At 42.9% G+C, this 23,537-nt stretch overlaps 1 protein-coding gene across 2 annotated transcripts in view; it reads left to right on the top strand.

The window, feature by feature from the left end:
* Window positions 1–23,537, top strand: part of ELK3 (ETS transcription factor ELK3) — a 128,936-nt gene that overhangs the window by 81,142 nt on the left and 24,257 nt on the right. For both annotated transcript variants that reach the window (XM_086918146.1, XM_086918141.1), the window contains exons 2-3: window positions 19,692–19,900; window positions 21,852–22,685. In XM_086918146.1, the coding sequence (XP_086774272.1) occupies window positions 19,694–19,900; window positions 21,852–22,685 (1,041 nt within the window). In that variant the 5' untranslated portion in view covers window positions 19,692–19,693. The remainder of the gene's footprint in view (window positions 1–19,691; window positions 19,901–21,851; window positions 22,686–23,537) is intronic.

The following is a 23,537-nucleotide window of genomic DNA, read 5'->3' on the forward strand; positions in this document are numbered from 1 at the left end:
TTTTATCGCCGAGCTGCGGCGATTTTTATCGCGTAGGAACCTTGCTATTATCAAGGTGTATCTCCTAAGCGATAAAAATAGGCCGAAATGCATGAATATCGCTGAAAAGTCAGCGATATTCATGCATTACCGAGCTAATGCCCTTAGCCATGTTATCCACCTACCATTGGATAACATGGCTAAGAACTGCTCAGGGGCAGGTGTTAGCTTTTGGAGATATTCGCGCTTAGCGCGAATATCTCCAAAAGTTGGTAATAGGAGATAGTGATGTTAGCGACTGTTTCCAGTCGCTAACATCTTGGCACGCCCACTTTGCATGTCATTAGTGATAAATATCACTGACATGCAAAGTGGGGCCCAAGATGGTCGCTATCTCCTACTAGCTGTCGCTAACTGGTGTTAGCGACAGCTAGGTAATAGGGAGATAATTTTATCTCCGTTTTCTTGGCTTTTAAAGCCAAAAAAGCGGAGATAAACCCCCTTGATAATATGCCCCACAGTCCTCCGACACAGGGGCGTAGCCACTATTGGTGCCACTGGTGCAGTGGCACCGTGGACCAGATGATGGGGGGGGCCCAGTCTGCCCTGCACCAGCTGTTGTTATTTCAGAGGCTGCATGATCGGATTTTTTAAAACAAAGTGTATGCTAGGACCTTGGCTGTGTTTCCTTTTCAGGGGAGGGGAACGGATGGGGTAGGGTGATAAGGGAACAATATAAAAAAGAGGAAATGGACGAGGGAAAAGGAGAGGGTGAAAGAAAGGGGAGGAGGGCAGAAAAAGGTGATAGAATGGGAGAAGGTACGTTTGAGAGAGAAAGTTTAAGGAGAATAAGGACGAGCAAAGTGGGCACGGACAAAGGAAGAGAAAGAAACCAGAAATAGGGAGAGGTGGTTGGGAGGAGATGAGGATGAGTGAGAGACAGAAGAAGGGGAAGGGAAACTGAGGAAGAGGATAGAGAGGAGAACATTAAATGGATGAAGGAGATGATTGGAGGGCGGGGGAGGTAGGGAGAAGAGAAAAAAAGATGGCTAGAATGAGGAACTGAGAAACCTGTAAGTTACATTAGTGTAGTACATGCAGTTATACTGGGGTTCAGGTGTTTGATGGGCACGCTTCACCTCTTTATAGCGATATTTCAATATCGTCTGTGAGGCTTGGTTTCGTTGCTTGCACTAGGGCCCATGACCCCCTAGGCTGCACCACTGCTCTGACCGGCTGATAATAGAGGAATGTACTACTTTGTTAAGGTAGTTCAATACAATAACTCTTGAATTGTACCTTTTGAGGGACTGACAATCAAAGCATAGTTTTAGGTATAGGGTAAATATGTTCTTTTAGTCAGTCTTGCTGCTCAGTTCTGCAATTTCTTTTAATTCCCTGTAGACTTCTAGTACATTATTTTTCAAACATTTTAGTTTCAGAAAACAGTGTTGGCAATGTGTGACACCACATTTATATGTGTCCAGTAATTTTCAATATAGTCATTCAAAATACAAAGCATCTATGTTTTATGAGTAAAGGGCACTTCTTCTTGAGATCTCTAGGAACTGTGTAGGGAAATGTGAAAGAAATATGTTAAAGATCTTTTGAGTGTGGAGAAGTCTTGTTAGTTGTGTCTCGTTTTGTGCCAGTCTTTGTATTTGGTTCCCATTGTTTAACATTATGTTTTATATTCTCTTTCTGTATGATCACAACTGCATTGTTTTTATGCCTGTCAATGACAGATAAGCATTTTTCTTCCTTGTGATAATTTCCCCAAATCGCCTTGATAGCAGTCCTCAAATGTTGACATTTTACATAATAGTGCATATTTGGCCACTTAAAATAAGTAGCTTTTTTAAATGTGACTTAAAAGTCAATATGACAGTATTGGTGAAATTACATCTTTAAGTCTTTGGCCCAGATGGCATCACGGAAATTACATAAGAATTCTATGATTTTTAGGGTATGATCAAAAATTATATTTAATGGATTGAACTGTGTCATACCATGGTTGCCCTTAATCCTACATTCATAATGTTAATGTTCTTTTTTTACTGAATTTATAAATGCACTGTACATCATACATCTTCTTGCCACAGTAAAGCTAGTATTAGAGATGGGTAGACTTTAATTGTTAATGTTGGTGTAGACATGGGTGCAATTCTTCCCTGAGCTTAAGTAATCACGCTATTTGCGAAGGTTGTCTAGCATCTTATTCCAGAGGCTGGCCGTTTGGGAAGAAAAAGCTCTATCTCATGCACAGACGTAGGGTGGAAATTTGCTGAAGTGCAGTGAGCAAGAAGGATGGATGGTAAATCGTAAATTTACAGGAAAGAAGTGATGAGCAAATCTGATAAATCACTTAGTAAACCGGACTTAAGTTCTTATGCAGTCAACACTCTTGGAAGGAGAGCCAGCCAGGGCTGCCAAAGGAAGACAGTGTTCAGTATCTTCGGCCAGCAGTAGGCTTGGGAAGATCCTAGCAGGGGCTTTGCTGTAGTTCTGCATGGATGACATAAAAGTGTTAACTGCTGAGAATCTGTAGGGAAAAGGGAAAAAGTGAAGGCATTATTGAAGAACGCACTTTGGGTGGCTATGCCTCACCAACAGCTTCCCAGCATCTTGTGTTCCTTGAATGAGGGGTAATTGGAAAAACTGAGATCTGTTGATCTGGTTAATATGGGAGAGGGAAAAGTGGCACTGTTGAAACTGGCTATGTGAAATAATATGAGAAGGATGGGATTATCGCAATAGTTATTGGAGTTTTGTAAATAAGTTTGCACCATTTCAATTATTGTCCATTTGAAGTGTTTGAGTCGTTTATAGGAGTGTGGACTTTTAAAAAAACCTGTTATACTTTATTAATGGATTTTTACAAAAAAAGGGAGTGGAGTGTACTTGCACTATTGATATTCGGTATGGGAGTGGATGAAGTATGTCTCTTAAGTGAGCTATTAAATGTGGTCATGTTTTGATTCGTGCATGATGATCGTAGCATACGTGATCTGTAGACTAGCCCTTCGTATCATATGTGTATATCATCTCTGCACCAATGTAACAACAAGAGTTGTGACCAGTGAGAATGGTGATGTAGGTGGAATTTAAGGCAGCAATTGTGCCAGGCGTGTCTACCATACAACTGAGATCTCTGTAGAAATTTAGTCCATTCACTGTGGTTGGCAGAGTGATATAATACTAACTATTGGTTTTCGTGCCAGAACCAAAAGCTCCAACACCCTTCTACGTGCTTGTTATGATGACTAACCCTGGGCAAAGTACTACACTACACTTGCAAAGTTTGTGCTACTTCGCACTATGCCAATTGCACGTAGCACATTGCAAACATGCGTAGCGTAAAGCAGCGGTCATTTTTTGCTTGCTCACGGTCCTCAATATCAAGTTGGCGACCGCGAGCAAGAAAAATGAAATCCCGGTGAGACGTTTTCCTCGTTCGCGATCAGCAACATCAAGTTGACGATCACAAGCGTGGAAAATAAACCTCCCTGCGAGATTCTCAATGCGGGGAGGTCCGGTTTCTCATTGCGAGTGGTCGCGTATGCTCGCGACCGCTCGTGATGAGAAACTACCAGTCCGCGTTGAGAAAGCTGCTGCTCGAGTAAAAATCTACTCGAGCGGCAGTAAAAGACAGCTCGCACTGTGCAAGATGCCGTTTTCAATGATTGCACAGTGCGGACAAACATCCGGCACTGTGCAATCATGGCGAACAGCGCAATACGCGTAGTTCTACGCGTAGCTCGCGAAGTGCCCATGCTTAGTGATGACCCAGCTTCAAGTGCTACAAATAGTTCCTTGATTAAGCCCCAAACCGTAATCCACAGAGTGGTGGCCAACTTGATATTCACATGAAGACCTCCACACTCTGTCCTTGGGGTGTGATGTGGCCTTGTCTACGTTACTATATCTACGATGACCTCTGCCGAGAATGCAATGAAAGTTGCCAGTTAGCTTTGGTGATGTTGTGCACATATTTCTTTAGCAGTGTCTTTTTTTTAGTGGGTTCACACTGCTTCCTGTCCCATTCCTTGGTCCTCCAAAGAACTCTCATGAATGTGTGGTATATAAGTGCTACTATGTGATTTATATTTGTATGGTGCATAGACTGTTCTTTAAAGATCTATTTACATCCTCCTGTTGAAAGATACGTTTAGATAGATTTATGTCTGGCTTTTCGGAATTGCTTTATTTCAATTCTGTGTTGTGTCTTTTTGAGATCAAACAAATGTTTTGTATGTGTTTTTGGTGTAACAACGTTGATTGCACTCTTATTTTTTTCCCTAAGATCTGCTTTGGGGATGGGCAACATTCAGTTATAACAATTTTATTGACAACTCCTGGCTGCCTCAGGTTAATAAGCCTTGATTGATAACTAGCGCAAACTGCCAGCTAATTAAATTAGTAAATGCTTTATGAATGGTTAGATCAGTACTTTTTTTTTTATTGCTCGAGGCTTTCTCATTGCTTAATTTGTGCAGGAGGGTGCATGTGGTGAGCACAGCACCCAGTATTGTGGAACAAGACTTAGGGCCTGATTTAGATCTTAGCGGACGGGTTACTCCATCACAACTGTGATGGATATCCGGTCTGCTGAAATATAGACCCCGTAGGATATAAAGCGATTTATATTTTGGTGGACGGGATAGCTGTCACCGTTGTGATGGAGTAACCCGTCCGCCAAGTTCTAAACCATGCCCTTATTTTTCGTCATCAGGCTGTGAATCACAGCATGAGAGAGAAAAGCAGAACACGAAGAACCGAGAAAGGAGGAAAGGAAGGGTAGAAAGTGAGTGATAGTGGAAAATAGGGGCGTGAGGAGGCGGTTCTGGAAGAGGCAGCCTTGGTATTCGGCAATCCTGTCATTCCGCCGTGCCGGCGGCTGGCTTCTATGAAAAAGTGTGGGCCCTTTAACTTATTTATTTTCTTATTCGCCCGGATCTTGTGCTTATAATACTTTATCAGAGTTACGTTTGCATGGTTTGTCTTTATGTAAAATGGTCCAAGGTGTTTCTAAAGCTCAGTTAGGATTTAGCAGTAAATTTTATAATGTCTTGAAAACTTTACTGTTAATGAAAATATGTTTACAGATGTTCCTCTTTATTCATCACCTTTTATCTTTTGAGACAGATTGTAAAAAGCAAGTGCCTCTGTTTGAAAATAAAATATATGTATATATATATATATTTTTCCTTTATTTTCTTCCTTTCATTTTTTTCCTGAATATTGTTAACTCTTGGACCATAAGATGGTGGTGGTGTGAGCCCAAGTCATAATGGTTTGCACGACTTGCGAGACTGGTATTTAGAGGGTTAAAATAAAGAGCCTTTCAGGGAAAGGGAAGAAGATTCGATTGCAGTTGGCGACAGATGTAGCAGACCCGGTTTCCGGCAGCTCATTTTCCAGTTTCCTGCCTGAACCCTGCGGAAATACAGGAACTGATGCAAATGAGAATTTAACAAAACGCCGTTCTCAGAGATGCACCTATTTAATTAAGAAGCGAGTGGAAAATGAGACAGGGTTTATTGGTTTGTACAAGAAAAAGTGTTAAAATATTTTCTGTAACACATGCCAAGAACAACAGATATGTTTTTTGCGTGCAAAGAAAATGCAGTCGCAGGGTTTTACACTTTTTCTACCTAACATCTGTTATTTTACTTCAGGTTTGAAATTAATGAAACGAAAGCTCACCTTCTTCCTACCATAAGTGCAATTTGTTGCCCCAAATGTTTCCTATCCAAGAGATGTATATGACAGTGGCCTCCCTTCTAGTAAAAAGATTGTGAGGCTTTTGAATGATGTCTTGAATGAAGCACCATTTTAAGACACATTTTTTGTATAGTTAATCCAAGGGTTCGCTAACGCAAGAAACATTCTGGGTAAAGACACATTACAGAGATAGAGAGAGTGTGAGTGTGTGTTAATTGTTTTCTATAAAAACAAATATACAAGGGCCTTATTACGATGGCGGTCAGGTAGACAAGGGTAGATGTTTGGGAGGACACCACATGTGACCCATGATTCCATAGCAGAGGTCGAAGAGGTACCGGTGCCCTGCTAAGGGCCCCCATAGTCCAATTCCGTCTGCCTTTACATGGCGGTCCGACCGCCATGTGAAGGCAGAGGGCCATCGTAATCCCTACGTGAGTGCCTGTGAAAGAATGATGTGAGAGTGTCCTCAGGACATCATCGATTTATCTTTTCCAGAAGATGATGTGGGATCTGAAAGGGTTCTAACAAAGGATGATCATGTCCTTCTCTTGTGTGAACCTCTATCTCTCTGGCGGAGGCATTGAGGTGCCTCCAGGGTGTACTCCTCCGATTGTTTAGTGAGCAAGGAATTCAGCCATGCCCAGGGGTACTGGGTGCAGGGCTGGTGTTGAACATACATCCCCAGCTTCCAGTCAGAATTGGGGAGCACCTTTGGCTTACCCAGTGGACACCATGGTGTACCATGGTTTACCATTTCACCACCTATGGATCATTGTATTCTAAAGCATGGGGGACTATTTTACATGTAAAACTAAGTTATCATACATCCTATTCTTTAAGTCATACATAATTAAAGTAACCATTTTGTGTTATTTTTGTCAGTGCAAGAGTATGCTTTTAAATGCTTTTGTCAGGTCTGAAGTGTGAGCCTGACCGCAATAAGGCTGCCGTAACGTGTTGTGGCTTTGCATGTCAAAACCAGCAAAAGACTTGGTGCTGCCATATTGGTGTCATGTGATCCCAATCTTTGGTATCTCAGATCAACCACAAACACATAGAAGTAGCCATTTGTCTTAACATTACCTCAGCCCAGAAGGATCCAATATTATTGAGGCAATTATTGCGACAATGTCGACCTGAAAGATATATTCTCTTAGTGCCTCAAGCACTTTGTTCCACACCCTCCATCTTTGTAATTTGACAGGCCCCAGCTGTCTGTGTGATCACAGGAGATCTTGATTGGCACAGCCACAAGCGTACACTATAACATATCAAAATAGAAAAAAATAATTGAAAGTTTCCAGTTCCCATTTTCTAGCCTAATGTTCTACATGAAACGTTTAGAATGTAACTTGTGCGGCAGCAATATTTTGCAAGGAGTTTATATTTTTAAAATGCATTTGTAAGCAATAGTTGACAGTAACTAGAGAACAAAGTATGAGTCACAGTCTAGTCCTTCATTGAAAGCACGATGGGGGTATTTCTTTGTTCCAAGTTGCTGGCAGAGACAATGAGTCAAATAAAAATGCAAAAAAGGCAATGGAATTCGAGTCAGTCTTTAGTTTGTTTCCATTGCTACCACTTCCTCTGTTGCGCAGCTTAATCAATAAGCCAAAAGCACGGATGTTTTCACTTCAACAGATGCAGGGTACTTCTGTGACAGAACTGTTTGCAAGAATTCTTTCCTCCATAATTTGCTTACTAATCAAGCAGCAGATCATGTGTACAGCTATCATGACCCATGTTTATATAGGTCCTTCAGGGTGTGTATTTATTAACAGGAGTTAGAAGGGGAAAAAAGCGGATTCAGCCCATTACACCTACACACAGCCTGTGCTTTTCCGTTATAGCTTTCAAAGGGCTGCTGCTATGCATCACCATTTCTGTTAAGCACATCTCTATTCCTAACAGGGGCGGCTCCTCCGCTAAGGCAGAGGAGCGTCGCCCCACTGCTTTGCAGCAGTAAAAAACTGGAAAAATAAAATGATAACGTAATGTTGTTATCATTTTATCTGGTCCCCCTGCTGCGGCAGCTTTGCGTGAAGGACACACTGCAGTGCAGGGGAGGAGTGGTAGAATCCTCCTTAGTGCGCAATGACTCATTGGTCGGCCGTCTGGGGCCGCCCAAATCAGTCATGCGCACTTTCCTTGTTTTCCATGCAGTCATCATTGCAGCCTGCAATGAGAACATGCCCAGGCCCCCAGTCTGGCTTAGCACCGAACCACGGCGTTCAGACCAATCACAACACTGCATTGAAGTGTTGTGATTAGTCAGGGAAGCCTGGGTGCTTACTAATCTCAATGCTGTATTGCAGCGTTGTGATTGGTCAGGGGAGACTGGCTGTTTCCTGGAGTCCGAGACGTAGGGGAGTGGAGATGCTGAACCCCGCGGTAAGGTAAGTATATTTTTTGTTTATTTAAAAATGTGCCCTACGTGCCACCCCGCTTCCCTCTTGCTGGCCCACCACCGCGAGCCATACTGTCTGCCACTGATTCCTATTGGCTCAGAAAGTTTAACCGAACCAAATATTTGGCACCTTATATCAACGACATAGGGAAACCTGTCCATCTGATTAAAAATAAAATGGGTCTGGCCAGGTTTGCTATGAAGCTAGACACTAAACCAAATTCGGAATGTTAACCCTCTACAATGCTTAGACCATCTCTTCTGCGATATACGGTGGGTCGATCCGTAGTATGCGGAATAACGGTATTTTTGCAAACGCTAGAAATTCGTTTTTTTACAGACTGTTAGCTGTACCCCACTCAACCCTGGATTCTAATAACCACTAGGAACTGATTTATGTATACGACATCTTAGAAAGCAAACTGCTTCTATTATGGCGATCTGTTTGATCACACCCAGAGACCCACTTCACTAGATTAATTATTAATGATTGTATTTGCCTAGACCAGTTTAACAAAATTCCCTGGCTAAGGCACATACAACTGGAGTTATTGGGACAGGGACAGAGAGAGAGGGATCTCTGGGTTTTCCCATAGGATATAATCGGCTATACCAAAAGGGCCCCAAACGAGGCTGTGATGAAGGCTTGTGGTGAGAAAAGGGCCCAGTTAGACCTCCACAAAGTATCCATGGGTCGTTATATTGCCCTGAAGGATCAGTATGGTTGTAAACTGTACATTATGCTAATTCGTAATATTTATCATACATATATACTAACATGCTTCCGTCTCCTTATATTCCACTGCAAAGTTACATTTTTAAGGAAAGCAGGATGGGGTACTATTACTCAGAAATGCCCCTGTGATAATCGGTCACAGCAATCAACCCAGCACATTGTGCTTTTCTGCAGGTTTTATTTAACTCTGAAGAAACAATTTCATAAACCTCTTTTTTTACAGAAAGAATCATCATCACCAACAGGCTTTTTAAGCTCCTGTATGATTTTACCCAAGAGTTTGTTATAGGGTCGCTAAATTCCTTTCCAATGTGGCCTGGATTACAGATTCACTGTCCAACTTGGGGGACGTATTGCATTAGTCCGTGTGCCTGAGATTCTAACCTTGCAATTCAGAGCCAATCCCTAGCAAAGCATAAAGATAGGTGTTTTAGTAGATTTTAATAATTGTAACGTTTTGATATTACACTGAGTCTTATTCTCCGAGTTGTATTCTTTGAAGTTGATTTATGTAATGGATGTTTTATTGAATTGTATCTTGTGCTGCTGTGATACTTTTTTGGTTTGTTTTAAATGACACATATAAAGTTGAATTTAGTGATTGATATTTTACATCAAATTAAAAAAAAAACTGTCATCACGCTGAGATTTAAACAATGAACATTCAAAAACGGTTGTAAAGTTAATGATTCATATCCAATTACAAAAAAATATACCATTGTGCTCAAGAAAAAAAGTTTCTTTAACATTAATTGCTACACTGTTACATTAACTGAATACAAATTAAAATAAACAATATTTGAACAGAAACTATGGCACTCATCTCAAAACTCTGAACTGGCTTTTGCCACACATTTGCCTAATTTCTGATACCTAATTCCTGTTCCCGGTTACACTTGTTTAAAGGCACAATGTTACACAGTGCACCAGCGTGTTATTTTAGAAGCCAGGAGCATCAAAACGTCCTTGAGTATAGATGCTTGCAGTGCTTTCAGTGCGACGACATATGTGGGAGATCTCCAAAAGGAACGTGCTCAAAGAAGTGTAACTAGGAATCCTTTCCAAGAGGCAATGATAATACAATTAAGAGTGCGGTTACAAATGTGAAAACCTAAATTCTGCGCTTCACATAGCGTACCACATGATTTTGGTGCCTCGCTTGCATCCAGACATGTTATATGATATGACCATAACAACCCATATAACACCCAACCCATAAGAAATTAAGCATAGGAATTATAATATCAGGGAAATAAAGAGAAGGTGAAGAAGTCCACATATAGCAATCTATAACTTTACACTTATCATATTTAAAATAGAGATCTAAGAGTAGTACAGTACTAAAACATTAATTAAAATAAATAAAAAAATCAAGGCTGAAGTTCCCAGAAAGAAAATATCAGTGAGGTTTTGACACATCTGCACCTCTTACATTACAAATGTATTAATATTAAGCATATTCTGTGAAAGGAGACCGTGCAAAGCATTTTAAGAGATTCTATATGTAGAACAGTTTATATTAAACGTTATGATTAAAACAAACCTCATTACACCAAGTTGTATATGACAATTTAGAATTGTCTTTATAATTTAAAGAGGTTTACTGAAAAGCTATTGTAATAAAATATCAGCCAACTTCCTTTTTCCAGGAAAATGTTTCCAATCCTCCACTAAACTGCACATTGTATTACATAGTGATAATGACCTTTAGTTTGAAAAATTACCTTAATTTTCCCTCACACTTTTACCCAGAATATTTAAACAGGTGGCCAATGACATATCATATGTTATAGAGTTCCAGGAGGTACAGAACATTTCCGGCAAGAACCTGAAGAAGGTGTATTAAATGTATGTTTCGAAACAGAGGTACAAAACACATATTACTAAAACAAACATTGGCAAAGTCAATAGGTCTCACCTATGTAAGAGCAATTGGCTTTGCTAATGTGTTTTAGCCATGTTGTACTCCAGCGTGGCTGCTGTTTAGTCTGACTATACATTAGTGGTGTAGGGGAGAGTGGAGCAGAGTGTCGTGAAGTGGAGTATTGTAAAGTGTAGAGGGGTAGAGTGGAGGGGCATAGAGTGAAGAAGAGTGTTGTAGAGCGGAGGGAAATAGAGTGATGTACAGTGGACTGGTGTGTCAGTCAGGTTTGAACACATCAAGAGTTGACAAATCCATAGTATAATGGAAGTCCACTATATATATGGAAGATGGGCAGCAATATGACTACGATAAAGTTGCTTTTTACATTTTATTGAAGACATTTTCTTTATTCTACTCATAGGATGACTGTAATTTGTTTCGTACTTACATATCAGATGCTTTATTTAGGTAAAAGCTTCACTAAATATTTTTATGCTAGAATATTCATCTTGTATATGAACAGTGGCAAAATGTTAAAGCATAACCTGTACTGTACTTGTAATATATCCTTCTGCACCTAAGTCAACAATAAGAAATATTATTGCTCTATTATTAATTTCCTATTGGTACTAAAATATAAAGGAGATATTAGAACACCTTTTTAGGTTTCGCTGGAGAAAGGAGCCGTTAGGCTCCTCCTCCAGAGAAATCTATTGAGTACAGTAAGCACTATGGAACACGCCCCCCCGTCCCATTGGCTAGCTCCATAAATGGAGCCTAGCCATTGGACGAGGGGCCTGTCCATCAATGCCGGACCAGACACGGGGGCGTTCCCGAGATTCTTTGGCTTTTGCCGACGTCACGCGACGCCGGGAACGCCCCCGAGTCTGGTCCGGCCGGGCCGTGCTTGCTGCTGTCCTGCCTTGTGTCCCTCCTCCCGCCGTCCCCCCTCCCCCCTCCTCGCTGTCCTGTGCACGTTTCCGCCTCCCGTGTCCTCTCCCGCCCCCCTCGTCCTCTCCCGCCGAGCAGAACTGCCGTGAGGACGTGAGATCTTTATGTGTGGGGAGCAGGGCTCGAGCTCCGAGAAGCATGTGCTGCATTTGAAAGAGGTCTATAAAACAGCCCAGTGTTTGTCTGTAAAGGTGGATTTATAGCCCCGGGCGAGCGTCCCCTCCTCTCCTCCCGTAAACGCTTCCTGCATGTGCTGCGTGTGTTGGGTGAGGCAGGAGGGGGTGCAGCGCAGTGTGCGCTGCCTGCTCCCCATTGTCAGGCAGCGCCGAGAGTGTGGAGAGACCTGCTGCTGCTTGCTGTTGTCCTCTGTTATCTCTCAGCGTGCTGCGAGGAGGGAAGCGTCGGCGCTGCTGCTCCTCTCCGCCCCCTCCCCTGGCTCCCCGCGCTGTGCTGTGTTTTCAGCCGGCAGCAGTCAGGGCGCAGGATCAGTGCTTGCCTCCAGCGAGTGTCACAGCGCAGCGCGGCCAGAAGCTCTGCTCTAGGCACAGTACTCAGCCATTGCCGCACGTGTGCTGTCAGGGCCCGGCGCTGTAGCCGTATCCCCCCTTTTCTCCTAGGGAGGTAGGAACTGAGTGCTCACGTCTGGGAAGATGATCCACGTGTGTGTCCCTTGCTTCCCTATAAGCTAGAAGCCGTCTTTTTGGGTAAGAAGTCACCCGTAGACAGTGCCAACTGCAAAGGAGTGCTCCGAATACGAGGCAGGGTAGAACGAATGCTGCCACACCAAAAACCCAAAGAAAACCCTGTATCCCGGTGATTTGCAGCTGTGCATCTTTTTACAAGGCAGTGGTGTCGCACAGGATTGTAAACGAAGGGCGACCAAACGTTCTGACATAACTATGACAACCACCAAAGAGGATGACACGAGTCTGACCACGAGGCATTTGGAGGGAGCAGCCCTCGGCTCGCAGGATTAATCACACGAGGGACTTTATTTGTAAACTAGAACCATTCGTGTGTTTGAGCCTGGTAATGTAAACGGGAGCCCCCAGCCTCCACCCGCTCTTGCAGCTGAGGAGCCCGAGGCTGCGAGGAAGGAATCCCCTCTTAGCTCCTTCGTGTAACCTAAACAGGTCCCGGGCAGACGGGGATATTGTATTTAGTCTGAGGCGACAGAGTGCTTCGAGCTATAGCGCCTGGGGAATAGAGCGCGAGGCGGGCGGGCGGGGTCAGCATTCTCGCAGGCACTAGCCGTGTCACTGGAGGAACGGTGTGTGAACACAATTGAAACTTCACACTACAGAGGAAGGTTCCTTACTTCAAGAGATGTGGGAGAACCTCACAGCGATGCCAGGCCCGGTGTCAACTAAAGGGGCGCAGAGGTACTAATGGTGCTGGGAAGAGGCGTCCACAGACTCGGGACACCCGGGGTCTGTGATTGACGGCAGCGGGTTGGTGTTTCAAGTGTCTGGGAATGGTTCAGCTCCACTCACATACTTCGGGGCATATTAGCAAGAAGCTCGTTAAAATTATCGCAGTTTTAGCGGCAGTTTCGATAATTTTAACGAGCTTGTTGCTAATATGCGCCAGTGTTTTTCATTTTGTAGAGGGAATAATTCCAATAGTATATAGTGAAGGCTTTATCTAGCGGTACATACCGCAGCTCAGTCGCTTCTAAGCACCCACAGACAGCTGTTATTAGGCAAATGACATAGCCGGCTGGACCCCCTGCTCATGTGTTGTCCACTTCACGAATAGGAGTGAAAATATCTGGCCTGTGGAAGTCCTCTAGTGAATGGTCAGCTGGAGGGCCTGAGGGGGGAGGAGCGTGAATACGTGAACGTAATTAACACTTAGGAAGCCATCAATGTTTTGTGTATGGCAAATGCAACCTCTGTATATTGGGGGGAGGGGGGGTATTCAAGGTACCCCTCTTTTAAGAATCTTCTTAGAAGTGATCCATAATGAAGGGATCCTTAAAGAAAGGACCCTTGAAGGAGTCCCGATAGAAGGGGTCCATCCGGAATAGTGCAGGGCCCATATAGAGCGGAGCCGCTGTTGAAAGGACCCCTGTAGGAGGGGCCCCACGAAGAAGAATTACCTCTTGAGGTGAAAAGTGAGCAAGAGCCCGTGAACCTACAGCCTTTCTCCCACGTTAGAATCGGCGCCAGCACGGATTCCACGGGCAGCCTGCTTAGCTTGCCTCAAGCCCGCCCGCTTTCAGGCGCTCGCTCTTCAACTCGCTTCCCTGCTTCGAAATTACCATATTTGCAGAAAAGGTGATGGCGTAAGTGTCAAAAACACATCTGCGCTGACAGAATGTTTTTTTTCTTTTCACACTCGGTGCAGAGAACGAACCGCACACAAATGAAAAGCGTGCGAGTTGTGGCTTCGCTTTACACTCCGCGCTCATCTTCTTGACAAACACTTTTCCCGAGAGGGAAAGCGTTCTGCATTAATCCCGGTCTGTTTTTCATTTACATATCTGTGGCAATTCAAGCAGTAACTGCTACAGCGAGGCACTCATGTGCAAGACACGCGCTTGGCTGTCTTTTGGGAAGTTTTACGAAAAATAGGGTTTGTAGTTTATTCAATTTTTAGCAAAGCTACATGGGCTTATTTTCGGAAAAAAACTTGTTGTTTTCGTATATTCATCCCTTTACGGGATATTCTGGAGGCATCCAAAACAAGGGAAAAATCAGTAAGGAGAAGTGGAAGAAATATTGCTGAATACTAGTCAATAATGTGGGCTGTAGTGTCTCAGATTGAAAAATTTGGCAAGCCATATCACTTAAAATTACTGAACACAAAGTCAGTCAATGAAGCCAATTATAGGCCTTCGCCTGGCTAATGGCCCGCACCTCAGGGCGCTCCTAAGGAGGTATAGGCAGGGACATTGGAATTTTGCGGCACTGTAGGGCCAAATTATGTGGCAGGGTTGTTTAAATTATGTGGAAAAAAAGGCAAATTATGCAGAATAATGCAACACTTTTTGTGATAGTATTACTTCGTTTGTAATTTTTGCTCATGGTAACACTGTCTGGGCAAAGATTTAACCAGGTTACTAACAATTTAACCCAGAAATACAGAAATAAGCAGTTGACAAATGACCAGTCTGCAAAGACTTACCACTATGTCGGAAGCTTGTTGCCACACTTTTAGTAACTTTTGGTCTGTTTGTACTAGAATCTTTTCTTTGTTAAAATCTGCAAATTATGCAGCAGTTGACGGATTTTGAGGCAAATGTGGCAAATCCACAATTATGCGAAAGACGCAGCAGCTGCATAGTCACATAATTCCAGTGGCCCTGGGCATAGGTTAATACTTAACATTTTATTGAAAATATAGTTATTCCTTCTAAAAAGGCACTTGTCTAGTGTGGCAGATGGGGCCTAGAGTCATGACTGACATCCACTGACTACAGTCTGAGGAACATGATTGGCTACCCCCACTCTCAATATTCCAGTTAGTGTGGAAATTGCTTTTATTTGTTGCTCCTGTAGCACCAGCATTCAGCAGTACACTGTTTCACAGTGCTTGGCACTCAGAGGCAGCTTTTTGGATGGGAAGCAATGAGGAAAAAAAACACCCCACAGCATCTTAGTGGTCTGTTAAAGTTCTGTTCCATTCCGTTCCTCTCCTCTCCTCTCCTCTCCTCTCCTCTCCTCTCCTCTCCCTTGTCGTTGTCTTTTCTTTATTTTATTCCATCTATGCTTATTTTTCTTAGATTTTCTTACTTCTATTATGTTACCTAGTAGTCACTATCGAATTGTTGTGCATACAAGTTGTGGTACAGTTAGTAAATATCCTTGATTATGGGCTATATATAGAGTTATGGATAAAGTTAAACACTCCTAGATCTTCTGCGGTAGGATGGTAGTTAGTCGCGAGTGTGCTTATATTCGCGAGTGCGGCCAGTAGCATATTTTCTGTGACTTGCCTTCAGTAAGAAAGAGTTCGACGGTTGTGGCCTCTCACTGCTGCGGCCCAGCTCATGCACGCCTTCCGTGGAGAGCTCAATTTTTATCTGTACTCTAAAGAGGTGATAGGTTGGTTGTGGCACTAGTGGTGCAATGAGTTCACCACAGAACCTGGAGCCGTGTTTGTGAATTGACATAGAGGCAGTCATGTGGGAGGTTTTATGGGTGCACTTGGGGGATCTTTCTCCCAGGATAGTCTGGCCTGTTTTGTCAAAGCTCTTCAGGCATGATGCATTTGACCTTCCATTCCACTGGGAGCCAGTAAAGTCATTTTAATGTAGTTTGGACACATACATAACTTAGCAGGTTGATTTGCAAACATCTAAATGGCACCCAAAACATAAACGTGATTAAAAAAAGGAATGTGAGAAAATGTTCTTTGGGGGGACATATCTGTAGGCACGCGTGAACTACTGCAGGATGGGTTTCTCTTTCAGTAAGAATAACAGGCAGCAATGTACACACTAAGGCCACAGAGACTCCTTTAGCCCACAGCACCCTAAAGATCTGTATCTGCAGAGAGGTCAAGACTAGTAGCTAAAATAAATTGCAAGGGTGGACAAAGATGAGCAAAGTAAAGGGGAAAAAAGTATAACAAAATACATGGAATTTGTGTCATTGCATGATTCGCACAGGCCCTAAAAATTCAGCTGTTACACTTTCCAACCAATGAACAGAGAGCTGGCCCAGTTGTCAACAGTTTCACTCTGAAGTAAAATCGGCATTTCCAGTCCACCCCTTACTAATTGAATGTCAAACATGGTTGGAAAAGAGGTCTTACATAATTTCTCGCGTGATTCATGAAGGGTTAAATCCCTGCCAGCCCTAATTTCCTCTGGTCACTTGCTTTCAAAGGCTCGCTCCCAGCCCTGCCATTTCTCAGGCTGCCAGGCGGGTTGTATGGCTGGTGAAAGTTAATAGGCATGCTTGCCTTTCCTCGGCCTCCTGTCACTCTGCCTGCGAGTACCAGCCAGCCCCTGGGCTGATTTAGGGAAGAGGGGCAGGGGGCACATGTTTGCACGTCTCTGCTTTTACTAGCGTCACCCTGTAGTGGAGCCCGCGCACACAGGCCTTCTTTGTGCCTCGTAAAATAGCATGATGCAAAAATGCCCAACCTGGGTCCCCACGGTTAGAGAGACTCATTGTTCCGAGCAGTGAGCATGGGCGCCAGCCAGAGCCGGGAAGCTGAGCTTTCGCACACAATACCTGTTCAGTCTGCTCCATGAATCCTGGCTGTGGATTGTTTCCATGGATGTGGGGAACAGGTAATGGCGGGAGTGTTTAACCATTGTGTTTCCAAGGCCTCCACCACCGCTAAAGGCACAGTCTGCACAAAGCATGTTAAAGCACCACAACCATATTCCAGTTCCTGCAAGGAAGATGACAAACGAGGGTGATTCTGGCAGGGGCATCCACTGTGGACCACCACCCACGAGCACGACACATCTCCAAAACACATGTCACAGTGCAGTACATGGTATAGGCCAATTCTACTACAGTACCTGCTTCAGTGCACACTTGCACTGAGAGCAACTGCTGTGCTGTGACAGCTGTGTGGGCGGATGGCTGTGAGAGCTGTGAGAGCTGTGTGGGCTGTGTGGGCTGTGTGGGCTGTGTGGGCTGTGTGGGCTGTGTGAGCTGTGTGGGCTGTGAGAGCTGTGTGGGCTCTGAGAGCTGTGTGGGCTCTGAGAGCTGTGTGGGCTGTGAGAGCTGTGTGGGCTGTGTGGGCTGTGAGAGCTGTGTGGGCTGTGAGAGCTGTGTGGGCTGTGAGAGCTGTGTGGCCTGTGTGGGCTGAGAGAGTTGTGTGGGCTGTGAGAGCTGTTGGCAATGTAAATAACAATGCCATTTATTTATAAGTAAAAAAAAAAAGAAATGTCATGAGCAATGCCAATAACTCTAACTTTTCCAAAGGCGAAACCATTGCATTGTAAATGCTTGTTTAGAATTGTAGTCAAACTGAATCCTCTCTAAAAGGAATTTACAACATTTGTTTCCCATCAACATAATTCAGTCATTAAACCAAAATCTATTTTTGATGCTCAACCTCATTTGGTCATTGTTTGGGCAGATGTATGAAATTATTGACAACATTCACACACTTTCAAAAATCTTTACAATATATGCAGATGTATGTATGGGCTGTGTAAGAGCCACTTGGAATGAAGCAAAAGAGTCCAGCTCCTCCCCACGCCTTCTGTCTCATTGAAAATCTGGCCCACACCTCCTGCTTCTCAGCCCAGTTATTTAGCTGGCTGTCATGGAAGGGGCTGCCATTGCTTTCAATTGACAAGGATAGGGAGGGCAGGGCACAGCAGTAATGCACAATTGATTATTTAGAGGATGTGGCACAGGGTCGTGCACGTCTGAAGGCTGACGAGGATGGACTATGGGAGCTTTTCCCCACACTGTGACCTATTAACAGTCTTTGTTACTATATCAATATAGTTTTACTTTTAAACAATCCAATAGTTACCTATCCATTTGTAGGGCATTCTTTATAAGGCAATCATTTTCAGGCGATATTTAATTTGTAGTGACATTATCTGGTTTCCATCTTTTTAACCACATTTTCCCATGCCATTGATGACATCTTGTGGTATTCCTTAGCTTTCAGTGCAAACATTTAAAACTGCAATAGATCTCGCATTGACGGGAATTTTAGATATTAGCATTGTAATTGACAATGCCAATAGTTTAAACTCTCTTGCAAATACGAAACCTATTGCATTGGAAATGCAAATTTTTTGTAAAAGCGCCCCATTGCGCCCTTTTAGGTTAATGGCGGCCACTTGTCTTAAGAAAGGTGCACGGCCGCCATTAAGGTGAAAGCGCTGTATGAGACGCTTTTACCAAAAAAAAAACATCTCTTTTTTAAGTTGACAAACAAATGCTTTTTTTTTAAAGTGCTCCATGCCACGTAGACTCCACTTTTAAACACAGCTTGTCTTAAAAAAGGGAAATGTTCTTTTATTTTCCTCTTTCCTTAAATGAAAATGATTGCATGTATGTTCAGATTAATGATGATGGTGATCGACTCTGGGTGACAGAGCGTTACAGAATATATGCTTGATATGCACTCAATAAAAATCTGTTTAAAAAAAAAAAGGGAAATGTTACCTTAAACACATCTTCCCAGCTGCAGAGCATTAACTCCAACTATGGAAGAGTGGATTTAATGTTCATCTGACAGTGGGATATGTGATAATTTTGAGATCCCCCCAACTTAAGGTGAGGACCCAGATAATAATTTAAAAGGAAAAGCATGCCGTATGGAATGATTTTGTGGTGGTCCCATCATACTAGGACCACCACATGCTGAGTTATGGGCAAACATGTGTTTTGAAATAAGGCCCCCACAAAGCATTACAGGTTTCTGTAGGGCAGTGAATATTATAGTATGGGTTCCCCTGCTGAGTCGGGAAACAGCCACAGTAAAGTTTTCTTTCCTTTCTGCAGCTCACAGCGCGTTTCACTTTTTTGGATGGGCACACAACAAAAGCATTTGTTTGTGGAGTTGTAAAAATCGCCAGCTGCCCCCCTTCTTTACACAAGCCAGCAGTGTCTAAAGAAAGGGGCGGGCCACCATTTTAAAATTAAAAAATGAAAGAAAGTGTTGCAAGAGAGCTAGTCCTGCCTGCAATAGCTGGAAGACAACCATTTAGCAAAATAGTGCTCAGAGGCTGTAATTACAGCCGACTGAGTAACGACACATGCAACAGGGAGTGTCGCCATGGGAGGTTACAAATTGAGGCAAGGTGGTACCAATGAGGGACTACTAAACTTCTTGACCAATAAAAAGACACAGTTTCCAAAGAACAATGACACTAGCAAATAAAAAATATGTGCGGAGATTGGGCAGAGCTTCAATCTGTACCACAATACAGCATGCCTTGCAGAGCACCGCTTGCGCTGCCCAAGCTCGACCTAAAAACTAAATCCTACATGCTTTTTCTTAATTCTCAGCCAGTGAACTACAGAGCTTTCTAACAATGCAAGGTGTAATTACAGGGTATAATTCCTGTTTTTATGTCCTTTTCTCTTTTAAAGGTATGGAGAGTGCAATTACACTGTGGCAGTTCCTCTTGCAGCTGCTGCTTGACCAGAAGCATGAGCACCTCATTTGCTGGACGTCCACCGATGGCGAATTCAAGCTTCTCAAGGCGGAGGAGGTGGCCAAACTATGGGGACTGCGCAAGAACAAAACCAACATGAATTATGACAAGCTGAGTCGAGCACTAAGATACTATTATGACAAGGTGAAGTAAAGTTGATTATTAGTTAGGCTTTGTAACTTTAAGGTGGATGCCCCATGAGTATAATAACTCCTGCTTTTACAGAGAATGAATAAGCAGTCCGTAGTCTTAAACAAACAGTATATTCTCCACTGAGATAATGCTAAAATCAAAGATACTCTGCAAGAAACACAATTTCACCGAGACTACAGTATTCATAAATTTGAGATGAATGCCTGTAGATATTTTCCTGTGTCCTGAAAACCCGAGTACTTTAAAAGGAAGCTGTTACAAAACAATTTCAGCCAGATTTACAAACCTTTTGCGTTGGGTTTGCATTACTAAAGTGAAGCAAACCTGTTCATAAAATATTTGTAGGATTTACTTTCTAGGAGTGGCAATAAAAGGTTATGCATAATGGTAGCCTCCGCGCTTGTAATGAAATCTCCCATTCTGGAATACTTAATCCATAACTCTGACTGGTCAATCTGAGCACCCAGAGGAATCGCCCATTCTGCAATACTTAATCCATAACTCGGGTTGACCTACCATGAGACTCCGTGGTAATTTCTGATTCTGCAATACTTAATCCATAACTCTGGCAGGTCCACCCTGAGTTTCCATGGGAATGTTCCATTCTTCGATGCTTAACCATCACTCTGGCTAACCTACACTGAGGGTCCTAGAAAATCTACCATTCTGCAATACTTAATCCATAACTCTTGATGCCCTACCCTGTGATTCAGTGGGAATCTCCCATTCTTAAATACTTATTACAAAACTCTGGCAGACCTAGTGTTACGCTTGTAGGAATCTCTAGTTCTGCAATACTTATTCATAGCTCTGGCTGACCTGTACTGAGGTTCCCCGGGAATTTCCTGGTTTGCAATACTTAATCCTTAACCCTGGTTGACCAGCACTGAGGTTCTGTGGGAATCTCCGATTCTGCAACAAATAGCAGGCCTTGTCTACTGTCATAAAATGGACATGCTTATCTACAAGAAGGTGGTAGAATGTCGAACTCTGGGTGTAAGGGAAATCAGAGAACTATCTTATTGTGATACATGCAGAGTTTTCACTAACGTTGAATGAACTATTAGAATCTAATACGGCCAGAGCCCAACTTTAAGCAATTGAACAGCGCCACCCGACCCTAGAGGCGTGGCGCCCTTAGTGGCATCCGGGGGTGGGAGCCAGCAGGGACGTTGTCAAGGCGGTAGCAAGGACAGGGAAGAGCCAGCACGTCATCAGGAAGGCAGGGCTGACCTTCCCTCCCCCGAGGGTACAAAAATGTAACTGTCCTTGTTAGGGCTGCAGGTAACACTTTATTGTAAAGTTTGCCAAGCTGGACTATTGCTTGATGAATATGCTTAAGGAAAGGTTCCAATGTCCTATATGCCCTCTGCTGCACCTTTAGTCAACATGCCACGTATCAGTATGGACCTTCACTCGCCATGAGCAGAAACCTAAAACCTTGTCAGGCTGTAAATTATACTTTCTGGGGAAAATGGCATTGCTATCAAAATGACCTGATGCCTGCTGCTGCTACACTGGAGCACCTATTTGGGTGAAAACTAACTCCTGTCAGAATCCTGTCACTACAAATTGTTCCTCTCTATGTCTGTGGTTGTTGTATCCTGACTGATAATGCTATCAGCGTCACAATGTTGTACCAAGTTATGATTCTTTCAGTGAATATACATTTTGATAACAACTTTGCTTTTACATCTGCTGAACTGCCTCAGTTTGAAAGAAATTCCATTGGTATATTTACACTGTAGGGGATGAGGTTTGTTATAGGTTTGAAAACCTCGCTTGTTTAAATGTTTTACGAACAAATGCATTGTTACTAAGATTTACTAATAGAAGAAATATAGTTTATCTGTGGAAGCTGGGAGAGGTTACATTCACATGTATTTTGATGCTCAGAATACAAAACTTACTGATCTTATCCATTTTTTTCTTCACTTCACAGAACATCATCAAAAAAGTAATTGGGCAGAAATTTGTGTACAAGTTTGTCTCCTTTCCAGAGATTCTAAAAATGGATCCTCATGCTTTGGATATCAGCAGGGAAAGTTTATTGCTGCAGGACAGCGATTGTAAAATGCCTTCAGAGGGAAGGGAGCAACACAAGCATAGCTTGTCAGCACTTAAAAGCGCCCATCGCAATGAGTATATCCACTCCGGCCTCTATTCATCCTTTACCATTAATTCCCTACAGAACCAACACGATAACTTCAAAAGTATTAAAACTGAGAAACTGGAAGAAGAGGAAGAAGATGAAGACGAAGAAGAAGATGGTAAAGAAGAACCACCTCCAAGAACGTCTGTAGATGAAGTCAGAACTGTTATAAGATTTGTGACAAATAAAACAGACAATCATGTGATGAGGCCAATGGTATCGCTGCCCTCTACGTCAGAATCTGCAGCGGTATCCTCTCTTTTGACCACATCAGTTTCAGCTAAACTAGCCTCACTCATGGCCACAAACGCAGCTCGCATTTCTTCCTCCTCATCATCCTCATCAAGGTCTCCTTCTTTATCCCCTAACTCATCCTTTTCTTCAGAACAGCGGAGTTTCTTCCTCGAAGACAACTACCATGACTCAGATTTGTCAGAGCCCTTGAACCTCTCTTCGGGCTCTAAACTAAAATCTCATTCCCTACCTCCCAAGGCTAAAAAACCCAAAGGCCTGGAAATTTCAGCCCCTCCTATGCTTCTCTCCAGTAGCGACATAGGTTCTATTGCGCTCAATAGTCCAGCACTCCCTTCGGGGTCTTTAACTCCAGCCTTCTTCACAGCACAGGTAAGATGAGTCCTTTTTATTTTTATGAAGACTGTGCTACCCTCTTAGGGAAAGTTAAATATATTACCCACACAGTTGGAGCAAAACGGGGACTTCTTAAATATAGAAAACACGTTCTACATTGCAAATCTCAGGCTGTAAAAGAATTATTTTTATATACTTAACATGCAATGATCTATAAATTCTATGTAGGATATTTCTTGTGTGAAAGTTGAGGTCACTTTTTAATTATTCCAAAGGTTCACCTCATTTGCAATTGTATAAATGCCCTGCTTGCTTTAGCCATCTGAGCAATGTTTTTGCCAACTATTTTGAGAACAATTTATATTACTATTACATTTGAGACCGAGAAATACCTACATTTACAAACACTCTCTTTGAAGTCAAATTGTACGTCTTAAAATAGTTTTGTCATTGTGCTCACTACTCCAAATGAGGTAAAAGTGACTCTCCAAAACTACTAGCAGTGGTGTTGATGCAGTTATTGAAAATTAATACTATCTATGCCTTTCTTCATGAAGCAAGCAATGTTCCTTCTCAAACAGGCCGTGAACATGTGTCAAAATTGATTTACGTTATAGACCTAGGCTAATCAGTTGGGTGGGGACACCATCTATATCCTGAGATTGAAGGCATGCATGAATTTTATCATGTTCAACAACAACAAGGTCAATTGTAGAATGCTAGAATAATTTCAGGCACTGGCAGTCTCTCAGGTTGCATTCCAGTCCATCAATTGTCACCCACCATGCCTCTCTAGACAAAGGCCCACCTCATGCAAGTACTAGCCCTTCTTCTCTTTGGCACTGCCAGGCCAGGTCCCCTTCATAAGGGACCACAAGTAACACCAGA

The sequence above is a fragment of the Lissotriton vulgaris genome, chromosome 1_1 (genome assembly GCF_964263255.1).
Source record: "Lissotriton vulgaris chromosome 1_1, aLisVul1.2, whole genome shotgun sequence".
Classification (NCBI taxonomy): Eukaryota; Metazoa; Chordata; class Amphibia; order Caudata; family Salamandridae; genus Lissotriton; species Lissotriton vulgaris.